General features: G+C 41.6%; 1 protein-coding gene across 1 annotated transcript in view; it reads left to right on the top strand.

The window, feature by feature from the left end:
- The window catches only part of nr5a2 (nuclear receptor subfamily 5, group A, member 2), a 74211-nt gene that overhangs the window by 31775 nt on the left and 16545 nt on the right, over window positions 1-25891 (top strand). Inside the window, exons 5-6 of the mRNA XM_031307037.2 lie at window positions 11032-11151; window positions 15476-15623. Of these exons, the coding sequence (XP_031162897.1) occupies window positions 11032-11151; window positions 15476-15623 (268 nt within the window). The remainder of the gene's footprint in view (window positions 1-11031; window positions 11152-15475; window positions 15624-25891) is intronic.

Here is a 25891-nt window from a genome sequence, read left to right as displayed (position 1 = left end):
CAATACAATACAAACACACACACACACACACACACACACACACACACACACACACACACACATAGTACATGCATGCACATAAATCCTCTCACTCACATCTGACTCATCACCATATAAGAAAGTGAATGCAAACCCCCACTTTTAACCAACATACACACAGAAATCTGCATACGTACACACTCACCTCCTTATATTGCATCCCCTCCACCTACCTTTCACACAACACCACAAACACCAAGTCATAAATTGCAGTATTAACTCAAATAATGATTGCAAGGCATGAAAATTCAATGGCTGGGGCTTAATGCCCAGGAATCGCCTGGTAGATTAAGTTCTGTGTGTGCGTGTGTGTGTGTGTGTGTGTGTGTGTGTGTGTGTGTGTGTGTGTGTGTGTGTGTGTGTGTGTGTGTGTGTGTGTGTGTGTGTGTGTGTGTGCGTTTGTGTGTGCTTGGGGAGTCTGTAGGGGGAGGGATGTTGATGGATCAATAGGAGTTCTATGATCAGCACCTCCCAGCCAGGAACCTTCTACACAGTAGACAGTCTACTCACACAACTCACTTGCATTTATACGGCATGCATTTGCTCTGTCTGCAAAGAGAAGAGTGGAGTGGCGGGAAGGCTGCACATGTAAGTGTGTGCAAGTATGCAGATATAGATATCACTGTCGAGCATTTCTATGCGTGTCTCTGTGTAGGTATCCAGGTCTTGACATGATTGCATCTGTGTTTGCGTGCGTGCGTGTGTGTGTGTGTGTGTGTGTGTGTGTGTGTTGGAGTACAGGAGGAGGAAGGGTTACTTTTGGGAGATGCCATTCCCTGAACTGCATGTGTTTTAGCGGTCTAATGTTCATGTGAATAATTGATTAGGGCCTCTCTGTGTTTTTGATAATTAGTTGATAGCTTCTTAGCTCTAAGCCCTGAGATTTCACGTGTGTATGAGAGTGTTTGTGTATGTGGTGGGGGGTAGATAATCCACTTTTGAGGTATTCTGAAAACAATAGCACTCAAAAAGAAAAAGAAAAAAACTCCTTTCCTCTAAGCCATGCACTTATGGATTAACTTTCTTCATAAATGAGGCAACAGTACATACATTTCTTTCTCATAACCTCTTTTCTCTGGAGATATCTTTCATGTTTTGCCTCACCCATGAGTTGAGCCCAACTCACTTTTCTGTAGACACTGTACCACCTAGATTGAGATGCACCTTCTCGCCCATTACTTATTTTAGGGCTGCACAATTAATCAAATTTTAATTACGATCACGATTTTGGCTTCACGATCAAATTCACGTGATCGAGCGATATTTAAAATGCTTCATTCCGTTCATAGAACGCTCTGTATCAAAGTTTTTTTTTTCCAAAGCTCCGTAAACCACTCTCTGAACACATGCCTCCATGAGCCAATCAGAGTTGTTTCCTGCACCGCGCAGCTTAGTTTAGATGTTGACAGTCACAGAGGACAGAGTAACGTGAGGAAAACTCCACAACAGATAGCAGTCGATCATAAGTCGTCACAAAGTGTACCAGTTTACCAGTAAACGCGACATTTTGTCCCGTCTGTGTTGTTTTTCAGACAACAGCAGTGACCAGTGCTAGTTTCAGTCTTTTAGCTCACCGTTTAGCTGTCAGTATTTTAGCTGTGTTTAGCGTGACATGCAGCGATGTTTCTGTTGCCTCTAACGTCTGTTTTGGAGCATCAGAGCTCAACGCAGACATTTAAGTGGCACTGTAATCCGCGTTGCTATTTCGTCTGGTAGATACCAGGCACCGGTGCCCTATTAGCACCAGATTTTAACATGCGGCGTTAACGTGAACAGAAAATTGTGTTGGTTGTATCTTTTCACGGCAAACGGCGCATGTTTGGAAAGCGGTCGCACAACAGCTGAAATGGCATACTCCTTCATAGTATCCTTCAACAAAGGAGGAATGTAGCACAATATGGATGTGAAAGCAGTTTTAATTAGCCTATGTGACAATAAAATTTGTTTTGGTTAAAATCAACAAATAATCGTGATAATTAATCGTGATCAATATATTGATCAAAATAATCGTGATTATCATTTTGGCCATAAACGTGCAGCCCTAACTTATATGATTAAAATAAAAAGCTGGCAGACGTGACCTGGAAAGTTTGATTTTGTACATATCTAGTAAACAGACCAGATAACAATGAACACTGCATGCATGAAAATATATCAATTGACATTCATATCTGGTCTCTCACTGGTCCGTTCTCTTGCCTCATTGATTTTTCTGTGTTTCATGTGCTTATGCATCAAGTAAAAACGGAATAGGAAAGTTTGGGCGGGCTTGGTTCACCCTTAGATCCCTGCGCTAATATCAGACAGAGAAGAGAGTGTGTTGCCATCGTCAGCGACCTTGAGAAAACAAGATGTTCTTCGCGCTGCAACACACAGACCCACAGAGATACTTTGTTTTGTAGTGCCGCTTTTTGTGGATTTTCACAGATGCGCAGGGCTTAATTTGAGCCGGAACACGCCGGAACATGTTCCGGCACCTCCGACATTGGATCCGGAACCTTTGTTATTGGATCCGGCACCTCCTGTGTCACTATAACAAATTAATCGCCTAAATGAAAAAAATAAATTACTGTTTGTGTAGTGTTCAATGTTTTTATCTGTCTTGTTAGTCTTTATTCCCCATTGAAGTGCCACAAAAATCTCGTGTTTGCATTTTCAATGCATTTTGAGGTGAATTTTCAGGGTAAGACAGAGGGGGGAAAGGGACGGAGGGAGGCGGGATCGGCACTTAAAGTGACACATGCGCTTGTACTGGTTGAGATTGCTGTTAGCCTCGTTTCACTCGGGAAAAATGTCAAAAAGACAACAAAGTTTGCTTAACTTTTTCAAATATGCTGGCCAGTCGGATCCCAAACAAACAAAAATCGTTTCCGCTGATTAAGAATGTGGATACTTTACATTTCGTACCCATGTAGTGCATGTTCTGAAATTAAAATAAACATTGCCCTGATGTACACACAGCGTTGTTTAGGCTTTTTTAGTAGAGCTTAGATCAGCCCAAAAAATCAAGCCCGAAATTGCGAGCCCGACCCGAGGTCCGGTCGGGCTCGGGTCGGGCTCGGGCTTGGGCCGAGAATCTAAACTCTATTTTTTAGTCAGAGAAGCTACGTAGGCAGTGTACATTTTTCTTTTGTTCCGTTACCTCCAGCCCCTGTTTTGAGTCGCCGGATCCACCCCCGCTCTGCGCTCCGGGACCTCCCACTTTACAAATTAAGCACTGCAGACACGTGTACGCGTGCTTAGGAACTTAACAACTTGACCTTACGTGTCATGATCCATTATTTGTACCTGAAACAGCTGTTTTATCTTCTGCATCTTTGTTATTTTATTTATTTTTGTATTATTTAGTTATATATTTGTTAAGCACACACATTGCTACACTGGTTTGATACCAGTTACTGCATTTCCTGCATCTGTAGTGGCCTTATCTCACTAGTATGTTGAGGCGCAGCCCTGGCAGAGCAGGAAGACCTTATTAGGCCCACATCTTGTTTCCTCTCGTCTCGATTGGGCTCGGGACAAAATGATACTGTATAGGATGTAAGCATGGATAGGGGGGCAAGGAGAAAAAAGGGCATGTCCAATGATTGGTTGGGTTTTGATGTTTGTTTTCCCTTTTTACCACAAGCCTGGGACAAGAAGAAGAATGTCAGGATGTGTAGAAGGATGAGAAGCTGTGAAGATGGGGAGAGCATGGCCAATCGAAAGCAAGTGTTCTCAGGGTCAAAGGGCAGCCTCCTGAGTCTGTTAATGCAGTCACCGTGGGAACCAATCAATCTCAGTGCAGCGGCAATATCGATCGGATGTGGGCACAGGCACACATGGACACACACTTAGACACCCACTAGCATTTCTTCTGACACAGACACAATACAGCATTCATTCACTCTTACAAAGCGGTTTCCGCTCTCAGTCCAACAGACAGTGAGTTCATAAGCATTAACACGCGCAGATGAATGGTTTTCAGAAAAGAAGAGATTGTAGACAATCACTGCCCTAACAAAAATAACTCAACTTCAGCAACAACAAAAAAAGACGTTTTTTGTCAGTAACACAATAATAAAATGTCTTCGGTGGAAGGAAGGATTGTATGCTTTCTATTGCCTCCTATTTCTCTTTGACGTCTAAGAAAATCCACATCATATTATATTTAACATGCTCCACGGTATCGTGAGTGGATATGTATTGTTGAAACCCTGGCAGTACTATGCTCCACATATTGCTAAATGAATGGATATTACAAGTAGGCGTTTCTAAAGTGAGATTTAGAAACAGACTAAAACACATAATTGCAAAGAGAAAAATAAATTGAAGTTGGAAAAATACTTTTCTGCAGACACAAGGCCTTCTTGTGACAATAGTGGTATTTTCTGAGCTCACAGATGGCCCGTGGCATCTCTATGGCTGTTTAGGGACATGAAAACAGTCTAGAGTTTCTGTGTGCTCAGTCGGAGATAAACCCACAGGCATTCTACACTACCTGATATGTTGGATTAGAGGTACATGCAACCAACAAACAGGTGCCAGTGACATGAGATGTTGATGAGCAAGCATGCAGTGATATACATATACAGTAGTGTCACATATACATACATTCACAGTAGAAATCACATGGAGTAGTATCAAGCTGATGTTAAGTCTGCTAGCTTATTGTCTTTTACAGAGATATGCAAAATGTATCTCTGAATGCCTGATGTTTTGTTTCTGCTTTTTGTTATGGGTCCATGTTGGCTAACTGACTATAGAAAAATTGAATTAATGACTTTGTTTCCTTCACAATGTCAGTCTAATTGTATCAGTATGTTTGAAATACAGTAGAATAGAAAAGTGTGTATTAGGTGAATGCCTCATGAAAGTCAGTAAAATGCTGAGAATGGATTTAATGGCTGTATTTCGTCCTTTAATGCAAACAAATACACCCACTACTTCTTTGAACTGTACCCTTTCATGAAGACTTGATGGTACAAATGCAAAGTTTTACCTCAAGCGACCTAATGAAGGACGTACATTAACCATTGTCCAAGTATCATCTATAAGCGTAACAAGAAAGATTTTAATGGCCATTGAATCTTTCATTTGCCATTGAAATAATATTCAAAACTATTGGTTCATGAAATAAAATCACACTGTAGGATAAAAAGAAGTTCAGTTTTTTCCCTGGCAGCTCCGGGAAACTGTGAATAATGGATTTCTGATCATTTGCTAATCATGTTGATTCATAGTGTGAGTGCACCAGTAGAGCTGGATCCTAAAGGTCAAATGCACTGTCAGGGAAAATGGCAGGTAACCAATAGGTGTATAGCTAGTAAATACCAAGTTCTTGTAGCTTCAATCTTCAACCTTGTCTGCTGGCTGACAAAGTCTGTTTTACTGAAGCTAGTTGCTCACTATATTATCGCTAGTATTATCATTCCTCTCTTCAGGCCCCCTCCCCCTCGACTAGCAGCGCCACCTGCCACCTGGTCATTTTCCCAGCATTCTTATCACCCCGCCAGCCGTAAGATCGAGGCCCCTATGAACTGTATGCCATGATAAACAAGAGCAAGTGGGGAAGTGAGGGGGGGTAATGATTTTTATTCTCATCCACTTCTGCAGCGTGTATTGAAGAGCCGGACATAGTTTGGAACATAGACACCCAAAGCTCACCTCTCCCCTAGCCGGAGGGTCACATAGCTAGAACATCCTGGGGATTGTGTCACTCACTCTGTTTTTCTTTTTGATGGATGTAACTCTATTTGTGGCATTTCAAAGTTATGGCTGCCACAAATGATTTGCAGTGGGATTCAAGAGGCATTTGCCGTTTTATGAGACAACGTTGACCTGTTTTTTTGCCTACCTTGTAATTTGGTCTTTGTTATGACAATAGGAGGGGTAATAAAGACATAAACAGACTGATTGTAAGATTTGATCCCAGGTCAGCAGGGTTGTATGTGTTTCCACAGGAAAAAGTATCATCCTCTCCATGATTTATATATATTGATGGCCAATTTGTTGAACAAAATCCTATTGCTGGCGATGGAACCCCACACTGAGTCTCTTTTCAATTCAATTACCAAACTATAAACTGGAAATGAGCTACAGTACATTCAAGCACAACATAATTAAGTGTTTGTAACACTCTGAGAACAACAGGCGCTGTTCTAGGTGAATTAGTGCCTGTTCCCAGGTGAATACAGGGCCTGTTTGGCTCAAGGCGAACAGATGCCAAGACAGGACTGCACCAAAGGATGGCTGCTAGAGACGCACGAGCATTGATGTCAGCTTCAAACCTCACCTGTAGTACTCTGAGACAGCATTGATTCTTGTCCAGCAGAGAGAGACGGAAAGATAGAAGCACAGCTATTGTTTATGTACAAGTCGTTTGAGGCAGATAAACTCATGGTCTGCTTGTGTTGGTGTGTGTGTGTGTGTGTGTGTGTGTGTGTGTGTGTGTGTGTGTGTGTGTGTGTGTGTTTGTGTGTGTGTGTGTGTGTGTGTGTGTGTGTGTGTGTGTGTGTGTGTGTGTGTGTGTGTGTGTGTGTTTGTGTGTGTGTGTGTTCTCCCCCTCGTCTTAAAAAAATAGCATGATTCTCTACATTCATTAAGGCTCCACAGAAGGAGATTCCATTAATCTGTTCATTAGGCCACATCAAAAATGGAACTACTTATTAAAATCAGATCCAGCTGTGTACTCTCGTTAAAGCCCGCCGTACCGAACGAAGCTTGACAATGCTTGTGGCACTAGACCAAAACCCAACCACAAGAAAGGGGGGAAATATTCTACTACATTGGCCTGTTTTGACTCAACACACCATGATAATTGCTCTACTCTTAGCAGGGGGCTATGAATAAACATTACTTTTGTCAGCGAGCATCTGAATGCTCCATTTCCAATTAATTTACATTTACCCAGAAATGGAGGGAATATATGCTCTTAATCACTATGTTTTATTTTCTCAATTTCCCCCAAGTCTTTTTCTCATTCTCTCATTCCCTGTCTGGCACTTTCATTCCCTCTCTCACCCACACTCTCTTTTTTTTTCTACCCCTCTCTCTCTCGCTGGAAAATCACATTAATCTTAGCCAGTGGTTTTGAACAAAAGCAATGGGCTAAGCGATTGATCCTGGCATTGATCCCACTCGCCTGAACGATCATAAAGGTGTTAAATTGGTTTCTTGGAGGATATGTATTTTTCATCGCTGGCTGCTGCAAGTAGTTTATGCTTGGAATTTCTCTCGTTTTTTTAACCAAACACTCGTGATGATATTAAAATATTAAATAGATCACACCTTGAAAAGCCCTAAATGTGGATTTTGAGACCAGTTTGAAGCGATTTCTGGGGAGCATGTTTTCTGCATCAGTGTGAACCTTAGAAGCTAAATCATGATAGGAGATAATCCTTATCATAAGTTTTTCTTCATCCAAGGACAGGTGGAGACTTGGGATTATTGATATGTGTAAAGTGGAAGCAAAAGAAGAAAACTCCTTTGTTCATAGTGTGAAAATAAAATGGTACATTTGACTCCAAACGCAAAATTATGCATTTCAACCACATAACGATTGTGTCATTTTTACATCAAAGTCATGGCCAGCTACTCAAAAGATTATTTCAGAGTTTCATCATAGCATTTTAAGAACAAGACTAAGACCTCTTGAGAAAGAGAATCATTTATGTTAATTGACAGCACATTTGGTTGGTTTTCAAGTTTACAGTAATCATACAAAGACAAAATATGAGGCTATGAAAAGTATTTAAAATCCAATATTATGTCAAAAGTGAAGGAACTTCTCTCCTTTACCTTCAAAGTAATCACTTACCGATTTATATTTCTAAAGTTTTCTATTCAGCAAAATTAATTTCCTTGAGCAAAACCATAATCAAAGATTTTTGTATTTCTGTCTTTTTAAGGTAGTACAGGTGCTATAATACTGTACATCAGATCGGCATGGGAATTGTTACGTACTTATCATTAACAAAGTATAGTTTTAATGACATATTCTTCTTCTTAATTTGGCTGATCTATCCAGTGACATAAAGAAGTGTTTATTTATAAAAACAATATAAATATGCTGGTTTAGTTTATGTGTTAGAGGCAACCATTGTGCTGGTGAGAAAGAATGTTCTTACTAGTGTTGTTACTTTAACATGAGAAAAATAACGATCTGGACCATGTACAACATCCTGTCCTATAGGGAGTTATGGCAGATATAGTGTGGTACATGTATTTTGAATTGTATTACCAAGTAAAATAATCACTTTCATATTTTAAAATAATCCAAAAGTGGATCATGACATCACCTACTTCAGCTACCATTAAAAAATAAGTATCTTCTTAAGCGTAAAAAACTGAAATAAGCTACTTATCCACCAACCTGCTCATCCTGACTTTCCATATTACTATTATGTCCAGAGAGAAATTTTCAAGACAGCTGTTTTACCACAACAACCCTGTCAATATATAACATTACATAATTTTGTTTTGGGATTCATTGTAAGTAATAAAATAGCAAACAATGATAGCAGTGATAACAAGTGTATTGTACTGTATATCACTTAGGGAAATAAGAAACACTCAGGGAATAACAGTAAATTAGCAGTTATCTGAAGTTTCCATGACCATGTGGTGAGATAAGAATTAACAGACTAAATAAATCTACTGTTTTATTGCACCTGGTGAGTTCAACAAACTGCTCATTTGAACTTTGTTGTGTCATATTGTGAATGAATCAAACTGAGAAAGGCAATTAGCCAATGTTTTACTGACGGTATTGGTGGCATTTTCTCTGCATAGACATAGTATTCAGGTCTCGCCTGCATGACAACACAAGACGAAGCGCTCTTCGACTCCATGTCAGAAAGTTCATATTATCTGAGAGAGCAGGCAGCAGATCTTGTAAGATCAGGCGCCATGAGCGTTGCTCATTTGACAGAGCAAAGGAAGAGCTTGTCAGGGAAACAGCTCGTGTCGCTGGCACTTAAAAGGTCAGCGAACTGAACCCCAACCCCTGGCCCGCCCTCACGCCTGTCTGTCTGTCACCAGTCCCCCATTTCCAAGCGGGTGTCCCCAGCCCTCATCTAGGCTGCTATCACCCGCCGTCACCCCCTCTAAGCTGCCCCCTTTGATGACCCAGGCCTCTTGTCAGAGAAGAGCTTCCAGGCAGGCAGAGTGAGGACAGCCCTTTGATGAGGACCCCGACAATTGCCAGTACTGCTGACATGCAGGGGGGTCCTTTGAAGAGCCTTACATGTACCCATCCTTCCACACACACACACACACACACACACACATACACGCTGTTACACATGCTTCGAGGATATAAGGAGAAACGAAGAGGATTAGGGCACAGTATAGAGAAGTCCCTCTTTTGACTGTGTTTCTTGCTCTCTGATGGTTTTAATGAAGGCATTTTTTCATCATGTTCTTGAGACGCCGTCAGTATGGGACCGCAAAAAAATAGATTTATAGGAAGACAGGAGGGAGACAAGAAGAGTTCATGATGCTATCATTTTTTTTCCCGAAAAAGGTCACAGAAGCTTTGTTGTATTTTGTCATTTGACTTTCACTAAGAAAAGATCAATTGTAAATGTAAGGCATTCAAAGATTGGATACTTTTGGGATTTTTTGCTTTCACCACACTATTTATCTATTATATTTTGTGTAACACTAAACTTTGATTCACCCTAATGATCTGAAGGGTTACTTAAATCAGAGCCAATACACTACCAAATGACAGCTGTGGCCAAATACAACCATAGTTGGGCAGGTCAAATGTTCATGTCCTACAACATTCATGTCTTATTTGGCTCTGCCAGGTCACTGTTATGGCACAGCTACATGTATTGTTATGTCTGCCTGAAAGGTAAACAGACGCTGTGTGACACCAGCCCCAATCACCAGTCATAACAATCCTAATCAACAAGCAACAGACTTCAGATTTGGCCACAGCCACTGTCATGGCATACAAGGTAATAAAGTGTTTAAAGAGCTACAGTTGTTGACATCAAATTTTTACCTAAGGTCATTGCAGATTTCAACAAACGGATCCCTGTGCAATTTCTAGACAGCACAAAAAGAAATTCCTTTCAGCGGTGTTAATGCTGCACCTGCCTGTGTCGCAACATTTTACCATCGATCCACATTCTTCATCCTACAAGTTGTGGTTGACATTGGCGATGAACATCACAGACAGTTCTCACAGACTCAAAGCAACAAAGTAATTCACATCACCACAAACCCGCAGTGTGCTCAGAAAGACACATTATTCCCAATGATACCACAAAGAGGACAATGTTTGTTAATAGAAAAAAAGGGTCGGGGGGGGGAGAAAGAGCCTCTCATACATTTTCCTCATTCCTTCCTTCTCAATATGGCCTTTTTTGGCTGTGTCTGGCAATGCGGAGTAATGATTAACACAGCCAGGCATGGGAAGAGACTAACAGTTACAATGGAGGGGGTTGTTTTGGTGTACAGAACCACCGATTGACCTGCCTCAGCTTCCCAAGCTCAAATGGCAGGTCCCTGGGAGCCAGCGGCTGGCATTCAGGAGGAGAAAAAAAAGGCTACTTAATCATTATCATATGTGGAATCACTCAGAAACTGCTGGCAGTGGGCAAACAGATAAACCTGGCAACATTGTTAAATCAGGCACGTAGCAAAGTGCATAACTGAGTGTGGAAAGGTTCACATGAGAACGCTTTAGATGTGTACAGGGGACTTTTGAGCTTTGTGTAAGATAAAATAATGCCGGAGGTTTGCAACTCATTGACCCGTGAGCAAGCTTACATTGCAAACAGTTGTCTGTGATATTTACAAGCCACTGAGGCTGACACACTGGCTCAACTTTTTGTTTTGAGGTTGTGACACTTGATTTTATCCTGTGTTGGAATGGAATATAATCAATTGAAGGAAATGTAGAGATGGTAGATGATGCCACAATGTCAGGATTGCTTTTTTAAAGACATTTTTTTAGACAAGTCAAGTAGTTGACCTGATTTGCCTATTTCTTACCAGGTGGATGACCAGATGAAGCTGCTGCAGAACTGCTGGAGCGAACTCCTCATCCTCGACCACGTCTTCCGGCAGGTGATGCATGCCAAGGAGGGCTCCATCCTATTGGTCACTGGCCAGCATGTGAGTTGGTTAAAGCCCACCCTGGAAACTTCCAGCTATCTCAATACTTTCCTTTTTCCTCCAAAACCCTGCCAACTATGCATCACCCGCTCCTCAAGGGACTGTGCAACACCTCAATATTTCCCTTAAAGCTTTATTGATCACTCAGCCACACAGGACTCCTCGCTTCATTAAAAATAGATTATGCTTATAGATATACTAATGTCACCAAAATAATCAATTTAGCATTACTTTCTCAGTGCATGAACACTGCGCCAGTGAATAAATAAAGCTCGGTTACACATGCTGCAGCATAGAGAGTGGGCTGACAGATAAAGAATGTGGCTAAGTGTGTTATTGTGTTTTACTGGGGCCCTGAAGGAACTTGGCGGGAGCTGATGCTTGAGGCCCAAATGGAGGTCCTCAAAGCATCAGGATACTGTGATTTTGTGTTTAGCTTCATACACACATGCACATACTACACACTGCCAAACAGTAAACACAAATCCAGAGCATGCAGGATAGACTCCTTCAGCGTTCAGTGATTTTCATAATCTCATGCACACAAAAAGACATGAGACTGCTCATCATGAATATGCCTCTGACCAGTGGCATGGCTGTCAGTGAGATGAGAAGTCATAAATTATAGATTGGCTGGCTCTCCAAAACATTGCTTTTCAACAAAATGTTTTACAACAATGCATACTGGTATAAATATTCAAGCAAGGCAAGTGCACTGTGTACAGGGAATTCCTGCTTTAATTCCATGATTCTGAATGAAGACAAGGTCAGGGGTATATTTTCTGAATAGCTGATAAAGTACTGCCTGTGGTAAATAAGCAGTAGTACTTCTAGTGGTGGAGTAGTACAAAGTGTGGCAAATATCATAGCCAAAGTATTAGGAGAAATATCTACTTGGCCTAAACAAGTACATAATGCCAATACACACGCAGACAGATGAAGAGAAAAAAGAAAGAACAGGAAGGAGGAAGAGCCAAAGAGAAGAAGTATTGAGGTAACAGGTGGTGGAGAGTGGGAGAAATGGAGAAGGGAGGTGGACAGAAATACTGTAGAGGAGTGTTCACAATGAGGGCAGGAGGAAAGGAAAAGGATGGAGAGGAGAGAAGGAGGGGTGATAGAAAATGATGGAAGCAAAGGGCAAAGGAGAAGACGGGATAAAGACGGGAGTGAAGAGGAGAAAATGAGAAGAGAGATGGAGGACTAAGAATAGGACAACATGGCGGAAAGATAGAAAGATGTCTGTTGAGGAAAGAGAAGGAAGAAAGGAGGAAGAGGCAAAGGGAGAGAAGGAGTGAGAAAGGAGAAGGAGAGAAAAAGAAGGTGGTAATAAGGAAGAAGGGGAGAAGGTAAGGAGGTGCTGGCATGAAGAAAGGAGAAGGAAGAAGATAGGACATAAGTAAGGGCAGACTAGGGAGGACAAAAGAAGAAAAAAAGGTGGTAGGGGACACGAAGGAGAAAGAAGGAGAAGAAATGAGGAGGGATCGAGGAGGAGATGATGAGAACAGTTAGAAGAGACCGGAGCAGTGAGGAGGAGGAGGAGGAGGAGGGGCTGATAATCAGGGGAGGCGCAGGGCGGCAGTTTCGTTTGCATACTTTGGTTAATGAACAGCTGGTGTTGGGTGGGGGGGAGGGGTGTGTGTGCCTGTGTGTGTGTGTGTGTGTGTGTGTGTGTGTGTGTGTGTGTGTGTGTGAGAGGCTCTGAAACAGTTCATTATTTCCTATTATTCTCCGCCTGGCCAGGGGTGACAGCATAGCGATAACTCCTGGGATATTTAGAACACAGTAGCAGCATTACCGTAAGCAAATTCTGCACACACACACACACACACACACACACACACATAAACACAGCAAATCACATAAAGGCTGTTTGGGCCAACATACTGCGCTGTTCATTGGCCACATTGCTCTGTAATGTGCTAATAACATAACTGTTACAATATGCTCATCATATTGGTCCATGGGATATTATAAAAAGAGTCATAACACCATATTCCAATAACGCAGTATAGGCCACTTATATCATACGAGAAGTTTAAGTTGATGAAGTTTGTGTTGGTAACAAGTTTAATGTCCTCACACTATTTTCAAAAAATGTTGCTTTAGGACAAATTATTTGGTCAAATGGAAATTCGGACAGATGTTTCTCCCCTCTTGCTTTGAATCAAGCCTTTTCTTTGCTCTCATCAGTCACACACTGCACTCGGCCTTTCAAAAAGAAATCCATGCTACCAGCAGATTTACTGTTATAGCCTGTCATTCAATGTCTGTCTTCTGTCTCTTTCTCTTGTCCTAATGTTCCTTGCTTGCAAATTTGTTCTTATTTTCTGTCTTTCTCTGAACTGCTGCATGTCTTCATGTCTCCAAGAGCAGTGACAAATGGCCATGAGTGTTTTTTTAGTTTAGGGTGGAAGAAAGAAGGCTTCTTCTTTATCCTGTCATAGGATCAAACGCACAGCGTAACTTGTACAAATGCGTGCAAACATGAAATTGACAAAGATTGGACTGAACTGTTGAATGATTAAGCAAGGCCTTGCAGCTTGGCAGCCAGTTATGAAAATACTGATATTTTGATAGTACAAAGCTCCTGGTGTACATGAAATTCAAATGAAGAAGAAATGCATATACAGAAGTTTCTCTGCCAGTCGTAGATTCCTGTGCTTTCAAACAAGGTACATTTTCCATTCCCATCTTCCACACACATCAAAGCTCTCCACACACCAAAGCGATCTCACCTTCCATATTCATCTTTAATGTTCTGCTAAGATTATCCATCGTATTCATGATGTATTAAGATTTGAAGGTTTATTCATATGTTTACTCTATGTCTCTCCAGGAGGGATAATAAAGTAGTATTGATTGATTGACTGATACCCAGGTCACCAGGGTTAGTGCTATGTCTGCTATAGTGACATTATAGCGTTTTTTCTTCTCTCTTTTTACTTAAGGCTAGAAGGCAATAACCCAAGGCATCACCATCAACAGTCCAATCCTTCAATGAAGTTATTTCATGCACAGTTGATTTTATGTAAATTGATTGACACCTTGGAAGGGGGGCAGTGTCTGCTTTTCACCGAGTCATAACTCTTAACCGCCTCAAAGGTGGGAAGAAGGAATGAGAGAGGGACAAAGGAGTTAAAGATAAATCGGGAGAGAGGTACAGTTGTGTAGTAAAAGAGAAAGGAAAGAAAAGGAGAGAAGACAGGAGACAGGAAAACCATGAGGAATTGTTCACATTTACCTCACTTTAACCCTTTCCTTCCTTAGACTGATGAAAACAGGCTCCAATCATCCTATTTACTGGATAAAAAAATTCCAGATTCAGGGGTTTTTAATTGCAAATAAGGGCTCACAGGGACCCTCTTTCTCCCTGAGCTTTAGGAATTGCGCACGCCGACATCTATCTTCCCCTGGAAACCCTAGCACAGTCAATTATGGTAATAAATTGTCAATAAATATAAAAATGTAATATGGTCCTGCTTACTTTGAGTGGCAGCTAAGGACTTGCCTCCCAGACAAATGTGTATCTGAAAAGGAAGTGTGTGTGTGTGTGTGTGTGTGTGTGTGTGTGTGTGTGTGTGTGTGTGTGTGTTTGGACGGATCGTTGCACCCAAGAAAAATGGGTTTATGGGAAATCTATCTATCTATTTATTTATCTTGTTTTTTTGTCATGTTTCAGCGTGCATATTATTATTTTGCTGTATAACACAGAACAGAGAGAAAGAAGTCAAATCTGGCAGGTCTTGGAGGTGAACTCCCATGCTCTCTATATACGCCCACAGCATGTTGTCATAAAAAAAACAAAAAACTGTTAAACTGCAAAAACCTACTGCCTGCAGCTACTTTTGTACACATCCACCAGTGTCTCACACTCTGACAGACAGACCAAAGCTTTTGACTCTGTTGAGAGTGCAGTAGAGCAGGTACAGGGATGAAAAAATCATTACATGAAACTCATGGTGGTGATGTGTTCAGGGTACAGTCATGTGTTGTATAGCTGTAAATAATTTTTGCGCATTGGGGTTTTAGATATATTTTCATTGGTTAAAATAACCCTTAAATGGGCAGAGATAAGCAACCCAAAGAACAAACATCTACAGTTAGCAAACAAAAACCGAAATGTAAGAGAAGGGAAAGCTCATAACATATAAGTCTGTTGTAGCTCCACTGTATCTTTTTAGCTATCTAGCCTACCCTACAGGTTGCTAACAAACTATACTTATCTGGACATTCAATTCAACATCCATGAATCAAAGTAAACCTGTAATCCATATTTCTGCCTCCAGAGCATCTCCTTACCTCCCTCCCTTTCTGCTTATTACAGGTGGACTATGCAGTGATTGCTTCACAGGCGGGATCCACCCTCAACAACCTGTTGAGCCACGCCCAAGAGCTGGTGGCCAAGCTACGCTCCCTGCAGCTAGACCAACGGGAGTTTGTCTGCCTCAAGTTCCTGGTCCTATTCAGCCTTGGTGAGTCCCTGAAAGCCCTGAAGTGGAAACATTTGAGGGGGAGATACAGTAAAAGGTTCCTGGGCAATTGTTCCTGCCCCATGAAGAGTCAAGGCTCCTGAGGTATGAGTAGAGTATGAGGATTAAAGTTATGCAGGTGATCGAGAGAGGCAGGAAGGATGGGAGAGAAAGGAAATGGAAGTAAGAAAAGGGGGGAGAGGCATGGTGTGTGTGGTAGGAAGGACGGAAGGAGGAGGAGAGGAGGGGGGGAGGGGAGGGAGGGAGGAAAGAAGGAAGTGACCAGTGGTCTGGAAGGGATAGCAGAGAAAGTGAGGGAGGAAGGAAAGAGGGAAGGTATGGTCTGCTTTTACACTTAACTATGCAATTCAAGTTTCCTTTTATTCAGAACAACTGTAAATAAATACACAGTTGTGGGAATGTAAAAGGAATGTTGACAGTTTACATTTTGTAATTTAGCTGTTGCTCTCTAGTGTTGTACAATAGTGGTAGAAGCATCAATTTCAATATATAAATTATGAGAGATGCATGGTTAAGGGAAGAACACGTTTGAAAAAAAGAAGAAACAAATGTATTTTATTTAGCTTTGGGATGTATGAACAAGCCAAGATGTGAGATGGTTGTATGAAAATATTTCACCAGACAGTGAGGATGGGGAGTTGCAAGGGGATGGGAGTAATTGTCTTTTAAACAATCGGTTTAAAGGAGATTTTTAGTTCGTTTTTTTCTCTGCGATTGAGCTTTGGCCGGTCAGAAAGGAAAGGAGGGAGTTGGGGTTCAACCTAGGAGGGGGGAAAAGAGGAAGAAGAGGAGATAGGAGGATGATGAAGTGGGAGAGAGTGGGAATTGGTGGGAGGCAGGTACCGTGAAGCATTTGGGATGGGTGGAAGGGAGCTGAGGCTGGGGAGAGAGAGGGAGCATGGGATTTGGGAAGTGGAAGGATAAGTAGCCAAATTAGTGTGTGTGTGTGTGTGTGTGTGTGTGTGTGTGTGTGTGTGTGTGTGTGTGTGTGTGTGTGTGTGTGTGTGTGTGTGTGTGAGAGTGTGTGTGTGTGTGTGTGTGTGTGTGTGTGTGTGTGTGTGCGTGTGTGTGTGCGTGTGTGTGTGTGTGTGTGTATGCGTTTGTGCGTGCTTGCGTGCTTGCATGTGTGCGTGCGTGCATGTGTGCGTGTGTTTAGATCCCAAAGCTGCTCTACACTCTCTAAGCCGAGGTCAGACATTGCCAGGAGACTGTCATCTCTGTCTCTTTTCTAACAAGTCTGGAGCAAATGGCCACTGAGGAACACAAACACACACACACACACACACACACACACACACACACACAGACTTGACCAAACATATTTTAAACATCCTACATTACTGAAGCCAATGATGTCAAGGCAGTTTTCCCCTTCCTTCATCCACCTGTAATCCACAAGGGTCACGCTTTCACTTCTTTACCTTATCTAAACAAAGAAAGAGGAACTAATGAATTGCTACACAAAAGCACAGACACACACACACACACACACACACACAGTACACATACACGCACTGAGGTGATCAGGCCGGATTAATGCTTGTGTTAGTGGTGTCTTTGGTTCAGTGAAGAAAGAGGGAGGAATGGGGTAGATTGCAGTGGGGCTTTGGAGTATGTGTGTGTGTGTCTGTGTGCATGCATGCGTTTGTTTGTGTTGTTTTTTTTTTTTATGGTGCAGGGGTGTTGCTGTGGCTGAGGGTCTAAATAATTTGGCAGAAACATCATCCATAATGAAAGGCTCACCTGAGGGATGTGTATCGCCCCCGGCAGTGCCTGTTCAGGCCTTCTGTGAAAGAAGCCCGACACTGACGCCGTAGAGCTGGCTGAGGGGATCAGTGTTGGTGGTGGGGGATGGGGAGGGGCTTGAGTAATGTAAAGTCAGGAGATTTAGAATTGATCTGATTAATAACTTACACAGCTGAACAGAGATGTGAGGTTGAGATACATACATTTACCTGAGGGAAAGTGCATAATGTGTGCAGAAATGAGAAAGCAGGGGCTGCATTCACTCATCTGTGTATGTTCACACAGCTGCTTTTGAACTACACGTAGAGCCAATTAATGATTGTAGTGAAATGAGGCATGAAAGTAGCTCTTCACTGACTCAAACAAAGATTAGACTCTCCCTTTTGTATTAGCTTTTGTTTACCTCTAACACTGTTCACTGTGCTCTCAGCTGGGGCTAATATATAAATGGGCTGTATTCATTATGACACAGCTTTGATACAAGGAACTACTCTTTGTTCTACTTTACTGTTATACTGTATATACTGTTTGATTATGTCTGAGGAAATATTAATACTTTAATTTGGCATTAGAATGATAGTACCCTATCCTTAACCATGCTTGCGTAGATATTTTGTAGAAAGCAAGCATTTAAAAACATTGGCATTGGATGTTAAATAAATAAATAAAAAGAACTGTTAAACATAATCTAGTACCACAACTATAACTACTGCTCTCCCATGTGAGTCATGGAGTTTTTTTTTTTTATTTCCCTATCATTCAGTTTGAGTCTCGATTTTCCTCAGTATTTCTCTCTCTATCAACAACCTTCTCTCTCTCCATCTCTCTCTCTCTTTCGATGGATGGATGGGTCACCTCCTCCCTGCCAGAAGAGCTCTAAGTTAGGCCAGTTGTCGATAAAGATAGGGATATAGATGTCACTCCAGCTGAGAGGAGACACTTGCCCTGATCTGTGTGCGTGTGTTTGTCTCTCTATCGCTCTGCTCTCTCTCTCTCTGTCCCCTGTCACTTTTTGCTTGTCTTAAGTGAAGGCTTTCACCCTCTTTCAAGGAGGAGATTATCACTCTCAGAGCATTGATCTCTTAAGTGTTTGTAGGACTGTGAGCAATGATTGTGTCTGTTGGGTGTTGAGCAACAGACCCACAACGCGGCAGAGAGAGAGAGAGAGAGAGAGAGAGAGAGAGAGAGAGTGAGTGCTCGGTGGGTCAGAGTTCAGTAAAGGATTACTACTAGTAGTTGTATGGTGTCAGAACACTGTTAATGGGACTTTGATTTCCTTTAAAAGGCTTACAGGCCTAATAGAAAGACTGCCAGGTTGTTGTTTATATGACCAGTGACATGAAGGCCCAGGGGTGAGAAATGGGTCACAAGATCAAATTCAGGCTGAGGAAAGTGAAAAAAAAGACTCTTTACACTTTAGGGGGAATTAACTCCCAACTGCACTGTACTGTACAGTACATCTGAGTTTGTATTGGCAGATCCCAGGTAGGAAGTTATGGAGCATGTGCTTCCTAAAATTAGTAAGTCCTGTGATATTGTGATGCTTGAAAGCTGCTTCCCCCCCCCCCCCCCCAAAAAAAAATAAAAAAAAATAAGTACAACTGTCAATGGAAAAAGAAAAAAATAACAAGCTTTACTGATCAACTTTCACCAAAACTTACACAGATGTATGCCTGATGCATGCCACGATCACACAGACAGTTTCCATACTGGCAAAGCAGATGCAGTGACAGAGGTCAGAGAGTGTTCAGCCAGCAACCAGTTAACCCAGCTCTGCAGGTCAGACCCCATCAGGTGTAATTGGGTGAGACAGGCGCTGCCAGTCCTTGTCAGCCGAGAGGAGAACCAGAGTAGCTGCCAGACCAGCGCGGGGTGGTAAATGCTCCCAGCGGAGAGAGCAGATTTGTGGACATAGCCCTAAATAATGCTCCCATATTGAAGCCTTTAGAAGGAACAACGCCAGTGAAAAGCTGTTCAAATGTGGAGAATTTAGGCTAGTGTTTTATTCCTCTGTAGCGAAGGTTTATTTAAAGAAGTCACATTAGTAGTTACATTAACTATGTAAACTTCACTTCCATGTGTTTCCCCTTATGTTGCTTTAAATGAAGGAATAGGTCAACAAACTGTATTGTATGCATTTTATGGATTACATCATGGATACTGTAAGTGGTTCTATCTTTAGTCTGGAACCCCAAACTCTAAAAAGAATACACTGATCTATAATGTCATGCATGTATATTCTGCCCATTCCAGCAGTTTATTTGAACTATATCATTTCAGTATCAATTAAGGCTTTATTAATCTGTTAATTACCTGTATTTTCTCAAATAATCAATTAATCATTTGGTCAAAAATATGTCAGAAAAATAGTAAATAATGGCCAGGAAAATAGAAAGGTAGTTGCAGCTCTAGTATCAGGTGTCCAAAGCAGACTTTTCCTGTATGCATTTAAACACATGAATAGAAAATTATCCACATTTTCCTCTGTGCCTGTAGAGTACAGTTAATATCTGAAACGTTATATGCTGTTTAAAAGTGGAACCATTGAGTTTATTTTAAAACTAAACAAATAACAATGTTTACAATATAAAGCCAATTAATACAGTGAAATAAATATTCAAAACGATGAAATGACATGTACAGGAATGTTAGCTGTTGTTTATTGTAGGTCAGTGGTCAGACATCAGTAGTTTCATAAGAAACCATGACAGCCAGTGATTCAAGAGCAGCATCAGCACCACATTAACTGTCTGTCAAGTGATTAGTCAGGTTCTGAGATCGGAGTTTAGAGACACCCACCTATCCATCCCTCCCGCCCTCCATCCCTCACCATCCATCCACCCCGTCTGCATTGTCTCTTCTCTCATTTATCTGCCCTTTCTCTTTTTTTCACATCCATCTTTGTATGCCTCGATATATCACAACTCCATCCTCACTAGAGGATGGATACCCGAACCGAGCCCGTCGGGACCCGTCGGGACCCATCGGGACCTGACGGTACCCGACGGGCCGGGTTCTGACAGATATTTAGAAATGATGTTCGGGTTCAGGTTGGGTTCGGTCACATCAGCACGATAAGGCATTGAACATTTTAAATTTAAAAAAGCTTATTATGTAGGTGCGTGCCTGTGTTAATGTGTGCTTGTTGCTCCGTGTGCGCTGATGCGCTCATCTGTTGACATTTCCGAATGCCTTCCTACAGTTGCTTAATAAAAGCGGGCTTTCCACACTAACAAACGTATGTGTCATTATGTGTCAGTATGAGAAAAAACAAGATTTTAACTGTGTCGGGGTCAGGCTTGGACATAAATATCTTAATGCCTGTCAGGCTCGGGCTGGGTTCGGTACATGCTCTGTCGGACGCGGGCCGGGCTCGGACAGAAAAATGCGGCCCAATCCGCACTCTAATCCTCACATGCACCTCCATCACTTCTTGATTATCTTCACCCACATCTGAACCGCCACTCATCTCTTTTTCTCCTTCCCTCAGCTTTTCCTCCACCCCTTTCCTTTCTTAAAATGTCTTAACTACAGTCATTTAAACTTGTGCTGAGTGTCTGTCTGTACTTTCCGCTTAAAACAACTGAAAACTAGTATAATATAGGGCTGAGATAAACTCTAAATAGATGAAGTGGCATGACTTTGGAATCTTATTGAATTCAAATTTGTAAAAATATGGCAATAAGTAGAAAATTATTGAAAACAGGTGAAATTGACACACACAAATATTTCAGAAGTGACTCAACATTGATTTTTTTCCCCCCATCTTTCTTTGTTGCTTCAACCCACCTCTCCATTTACCTTTCGATTCCTACACTTCATCAACCCCTGCACCACCCATACTCCTATGCAGAAATCTCTCATTAGCATGTTTAGTGCGCCACACACCGAAGACAGGTTTTGTGCACCGCGAGGTCAGACAGCAATCTGCTGACAACAACACAAACACAGCAAACGTGATTAACCTTGATGGGAAAAAGTATTCTCTCGCTCTCTCTCTCTCTCTCTCTCTCTCTCTCTCTCTCTCTCTCTCTCTCTCTCTCTCTCTATCATATTTCGCTTCAGACAATGAGAGAAAAAAAACATGTAATTCCCAGACAAGTACATCCTAATTAAGCAACAGCCGAAGCTGCTCAGAATCAATGCCCTGATCCCTAGCCAGCAAGCAAGGGAGCTGGCTAATTCATGCACACCACCCGCCCTCTCCCCCATAAAGCCTGGCAAATATTTATTTCCTGAAATGAACCGCATCATTTAGAATTCGGTCTGGGATTGATTAACATCGAGATGCAGCGACGGTTTAATATTTATACCCATTGAGACCAAGGTAGGGGCCAAATAATGGAGCATATAAGCGGAACAACACTTTACAAGTTAATTAAAAGCAACATAATAGGGACTTTTCTCCCTTTTTTGTGCTGCTTGCTGTGTGGGACCCAAGCTTTTTACTGGGCTGTAAGTCAACAGAATGGCGTCATCATCTGTACCTTTGACCTGATCAATACATGTATAAAGGTATGGTTTGTGTGTGCATGGGTTGTTATGGGAAACCTTGACTCAACATGGAATGTTACTCTTTTTCCTGCTCTCAAGAAAGACCAGGGAACATCAGGATCAGCCAGTAAAGCATGTATTTTCCAGAATTTAGACAGTGTTGCTTAAAAGGAATACAGCTAAAATGACCTTTAAGCTGTACTGTAGGTACAGTTGCCAACTATAAAACAAACTACAAGTACAAATAATTTACAGAAACTCCAAACTCTAGCAGAAAACAGCATAAATTACAGGTGTAAACAAAAGACTATCTCCCAAGGATGTTATTAAGTAGCACATGCTTATTTACATTATAGTAGTACAAATACATTGTGTGTACACTGTGGGGTCAAAAATGTGCTCACATTGTTGGGACTCACTTCCAACCTAGTACATGTATGCTGTATTTGGATTAGGCAAAAAAAATCTGAGATAAAGTCACATGTGAAGACAGTAGACTAAGACTTTAAGTAGAAACATGTAGTTTGCAGACATTAGTATTACAAATGGTCATTTTTGCCACACTACAAGTTCAAGAAAATACCCAGATTCTGTGTCACACATGTGCTTGAAATGTGGCACGAATCATGCTTCATAGCATGTATGTATGTACAGTATACAGGTTAGCAGCCCCTTGACTAATGTTTGCGTGTCCTACAAATTACATACTCAGTGAATGGATTGGTGCAATGACAGCAGCAATGAAAATACAGTAGCGGTTATTGAAGTGGGGTTAAGACCATAAATGTATGTACAGTATAAGGTTTATAAAGTGCAATCCATGCACAGAGCAACTGCATTTAGTGCTTTTCCATCACTCTGTTTTGAAACTTGGTGAAGTGCTCTGCAAACATGTTCTGATTGAGAAGTATTGGACGCTAATCTTTCAAACAAATCTTTTTACCCTCTGTCAGCTTCCTTGAGGCATTGTGATGCAGGAAACAAACTAAAAATATTGTCCCCAACAGAAGAGCCAAACCCAACTAATCATGTTTAAAGGTCCTGACTTTTCTTTCATTTTCTTTCATCTCATGAGGAGTAGGAGTAGTAGGAGTGTGTCCTAAAGCAATGAACCTAATACTTCTGCCTATTTTCTGTCAATTTTAGCATAAGAAATCTAACATGGCGTGCAGTCGGCTCCTGACGCCGGCCGCCACTTTGTAGGGAATTCCATGTAATGAGGCTGCCTAAAAGGCTTTCAGACTTTATCAAGCAATAAAAGCCCCAGTTCTCCAGCCAGCCACTATTACCTGGCAATACTGCAGCAGTTGCGGTGAGTTGTGCTGGTGGGGATATCGGGAATCACTGCATCTCACCCTTGACCTGACTCCCCTTTTAGCCTCAGTCTCATCTCACCTGAGCTACATTACAGTTTCCTGATGGATTTCGACATTTCCCTGATTATCTCCAAAGAATCTTTCCAATTTACCGCTCAAGCTTGCCTTCTTTTCTTCTCTTTTTTAGGCCTTATCACATTCTTACAAGGATTTATATGGTGGTCATGTTGACACTGTTAATCTTGTAAACTTTATCTTGTTCCAAACAAGTCCAGTTATCAGAGAGTAAAGCAACATAATGGGTGGGTTATTGACAGAGCCCAGCATTAAACACTTAAGTGGTAAATAAGTGATAAGACAAAAGAGCCATATCATTGTTGTTCTTCATGGTCGATCTGGTAGGTCTACAACTGAGTCCTAAGAATGTAACAGAATAAAACATATTTATGGGGATTAAATACTCCTGTAAACCATAGTAAAGAAAGAATAGACATCAGGCACAGTGTCTCACATATAAAAGACTCCAAAAGACTTGACAACAAAAGTAATTTCAAGTATACTTTAGCAGGTGAACAGTCCTGTATTTTAACACCAAAAAAAAGTATTTAGGGAATATAGATATTACTGATCTACATGTATTTTCAAAAGTCCAGAGAGACCTTAAATGTGAAACTACAGTTAAGCTTTCAAATTTTGTATGATTGCATCTTAGCACAGTGGATATATTGTGTGTCATAGTTTTTCTCAAGGAATGAGTGTATCAATGTAGAACTGAGGAGACCTGGGTTTCAAATATATACAATATTTAGTGTAATTCTGTCACATGTTCTTATTACAAGAACTTGATGAGTATGATAACTTAATGAGCAAACAAAAAATGGAGTAACACTGTACAAGTTAATCCAAAGCATGCAACGCTATCACATCAGAGCAGTGGTGTAGTGGTCCCTGGAGAAGTGGGTATACTCTCAGTGTTCACCTTTTTTTTTTCTTTTTTTTTTTTAAAGTAGTCCCGAAAAAAGCCCTGTTTTAGAAACAGCGACACGTAAGACTATGATTTAGTTTACCCAAAAATCTGTCATTTCTACTTGCTCACTATTATAAAATGATCATGACTTGATTAGGAGCAGTTTGTAGTTACTACTGGTCACACAAGCAGCCTGGATGAATGTAAAATGTATTTATCATGAGGCAAACATGGTGTTATCTCTTCTCCTCTAAATGTGCAGTCATATTGCCACTGGCAATTTGCCAGTAGTTTAAAATAATGATTCATTTGGAAACCACCTTAAAACTTACCTCAGAATTATGTCTTCCATCAACTGGGGTGGCACACCGCCGCTTGTGTTATTTCTTCAGCTGTTGTTTGGTCTGCTGCCGTTATCGTAGTCAAGTGGCACCGGCACCTGAGTTTTTTTTTTGTTTTTTTCCACTGGCACCTGAGGTATTAGCGATATTTTCCTCGGCATGACCCGCCCTACTCTGCCTCTGATTGGCTCATCAGTCCTCATGCCTAAAGTTAACCAATCTAATCAGTGAAAGCAGCGAGTACCAGCCAATTAGAGGCAGAGGAGGGTGGGTCATGGCTTCACTATCCTTGAGGAAAAAATGGGCAATCTGGCTCACAGATATTACTGAATGGTGCGCATCAGGGGGGATTTAGAAGTGGGTATACGCAATGCTGACTGAAAAATAAGTAGGTATACGCCGTATACCAGCGTATACCCTGGACTACACCACTGCATCAGAGCACTCCTGCAACAGAGTGATTATACAGTAGCAACTTTTCTCATCGTCTACCAGTAGCGTTACAACAGTAGTCATCTTTTTATGAATTTCTGCACTATCCACACCCAGTAACAGTCACAACACGTGCAGCAAACCCTGCACCCCTACCTGAATATTGTGACATCTGCACGGTGGCAGTAGGATTTAACACACACACTTTAACTCACTGCCCCGCCGAAGCAATACAGGACATATCCCCTAAATTTCTCCTCCCCCCATCAATACACTTACTAACTACCGTAGCAGTGAGTACAACCAGACAAATGCTCCTGTAAAAGTTTTTTTTCACTAAAGAAAAAACCTTTTCCTCCCTTCTACCTCCTCTGCTCCTCTCCTGCACTCCCATGTGGGGTGATTTAAGACGGGCAAGCTATGGAGAAACTGTTGCCCTCCATCTCTCCTCTCCTCCCTCCCTCTCATTCTCCCTCTCCCTTGGCCTTATTACAGGCTGTCAGTTTATTATAAAACATTAGGAAAGCAGAGGGACACTTGCAGTTACTGTCCTATCGATCGGCAGGGATAGATTCTGTGATTTAGAGTCAGCCTCTGCTCGCGCCCTCCACATTCTCGGTCTCCTATTAAGGCACCAGCGCTTTGCTTTTGCTATTGATGTCTCAACATTAACAGTTACAAGCTGCTACAGAAAATCAATGTTCAACTTTTATTACCGGCTGCATAACGCAGAGGACCTCCCGCCAGCTGGTACTTAGTAGTCAAAAGGCGGCGTGGATGGTCCGCCCGGCACATCAGGTGTTTTCTAAGTGATATCTGCAGTAATATCAATCCTGTATACAGCATATAGGGGCTTTGGGGGCAGTTGAGGGCCTAAGAGCTTAAGGGTACAGCACAGGAAAGTATAGCTCGCCAAAACAAATTAGCACATGCTTGCAAATATGAGTCTCTGCA

The sequence above is a fragment of the Sander lucioperca genome, chromosome 11 (assembly GCF_008315115.2).
Source record: "Sander lucioperca isolate FBNREF2018 chromosome 11, SLUC_FBN_1.2, whole genome shotgun sequence".
Lineage (NCBI taxonomy): Eukaryota > Metazoa > Chordata > Actinopteri > Perciformes > Percidae > Sander > Sander lucioperca.
This window is presented reverse-complemented; position numbering and strand designations above follow the sequence as displayed.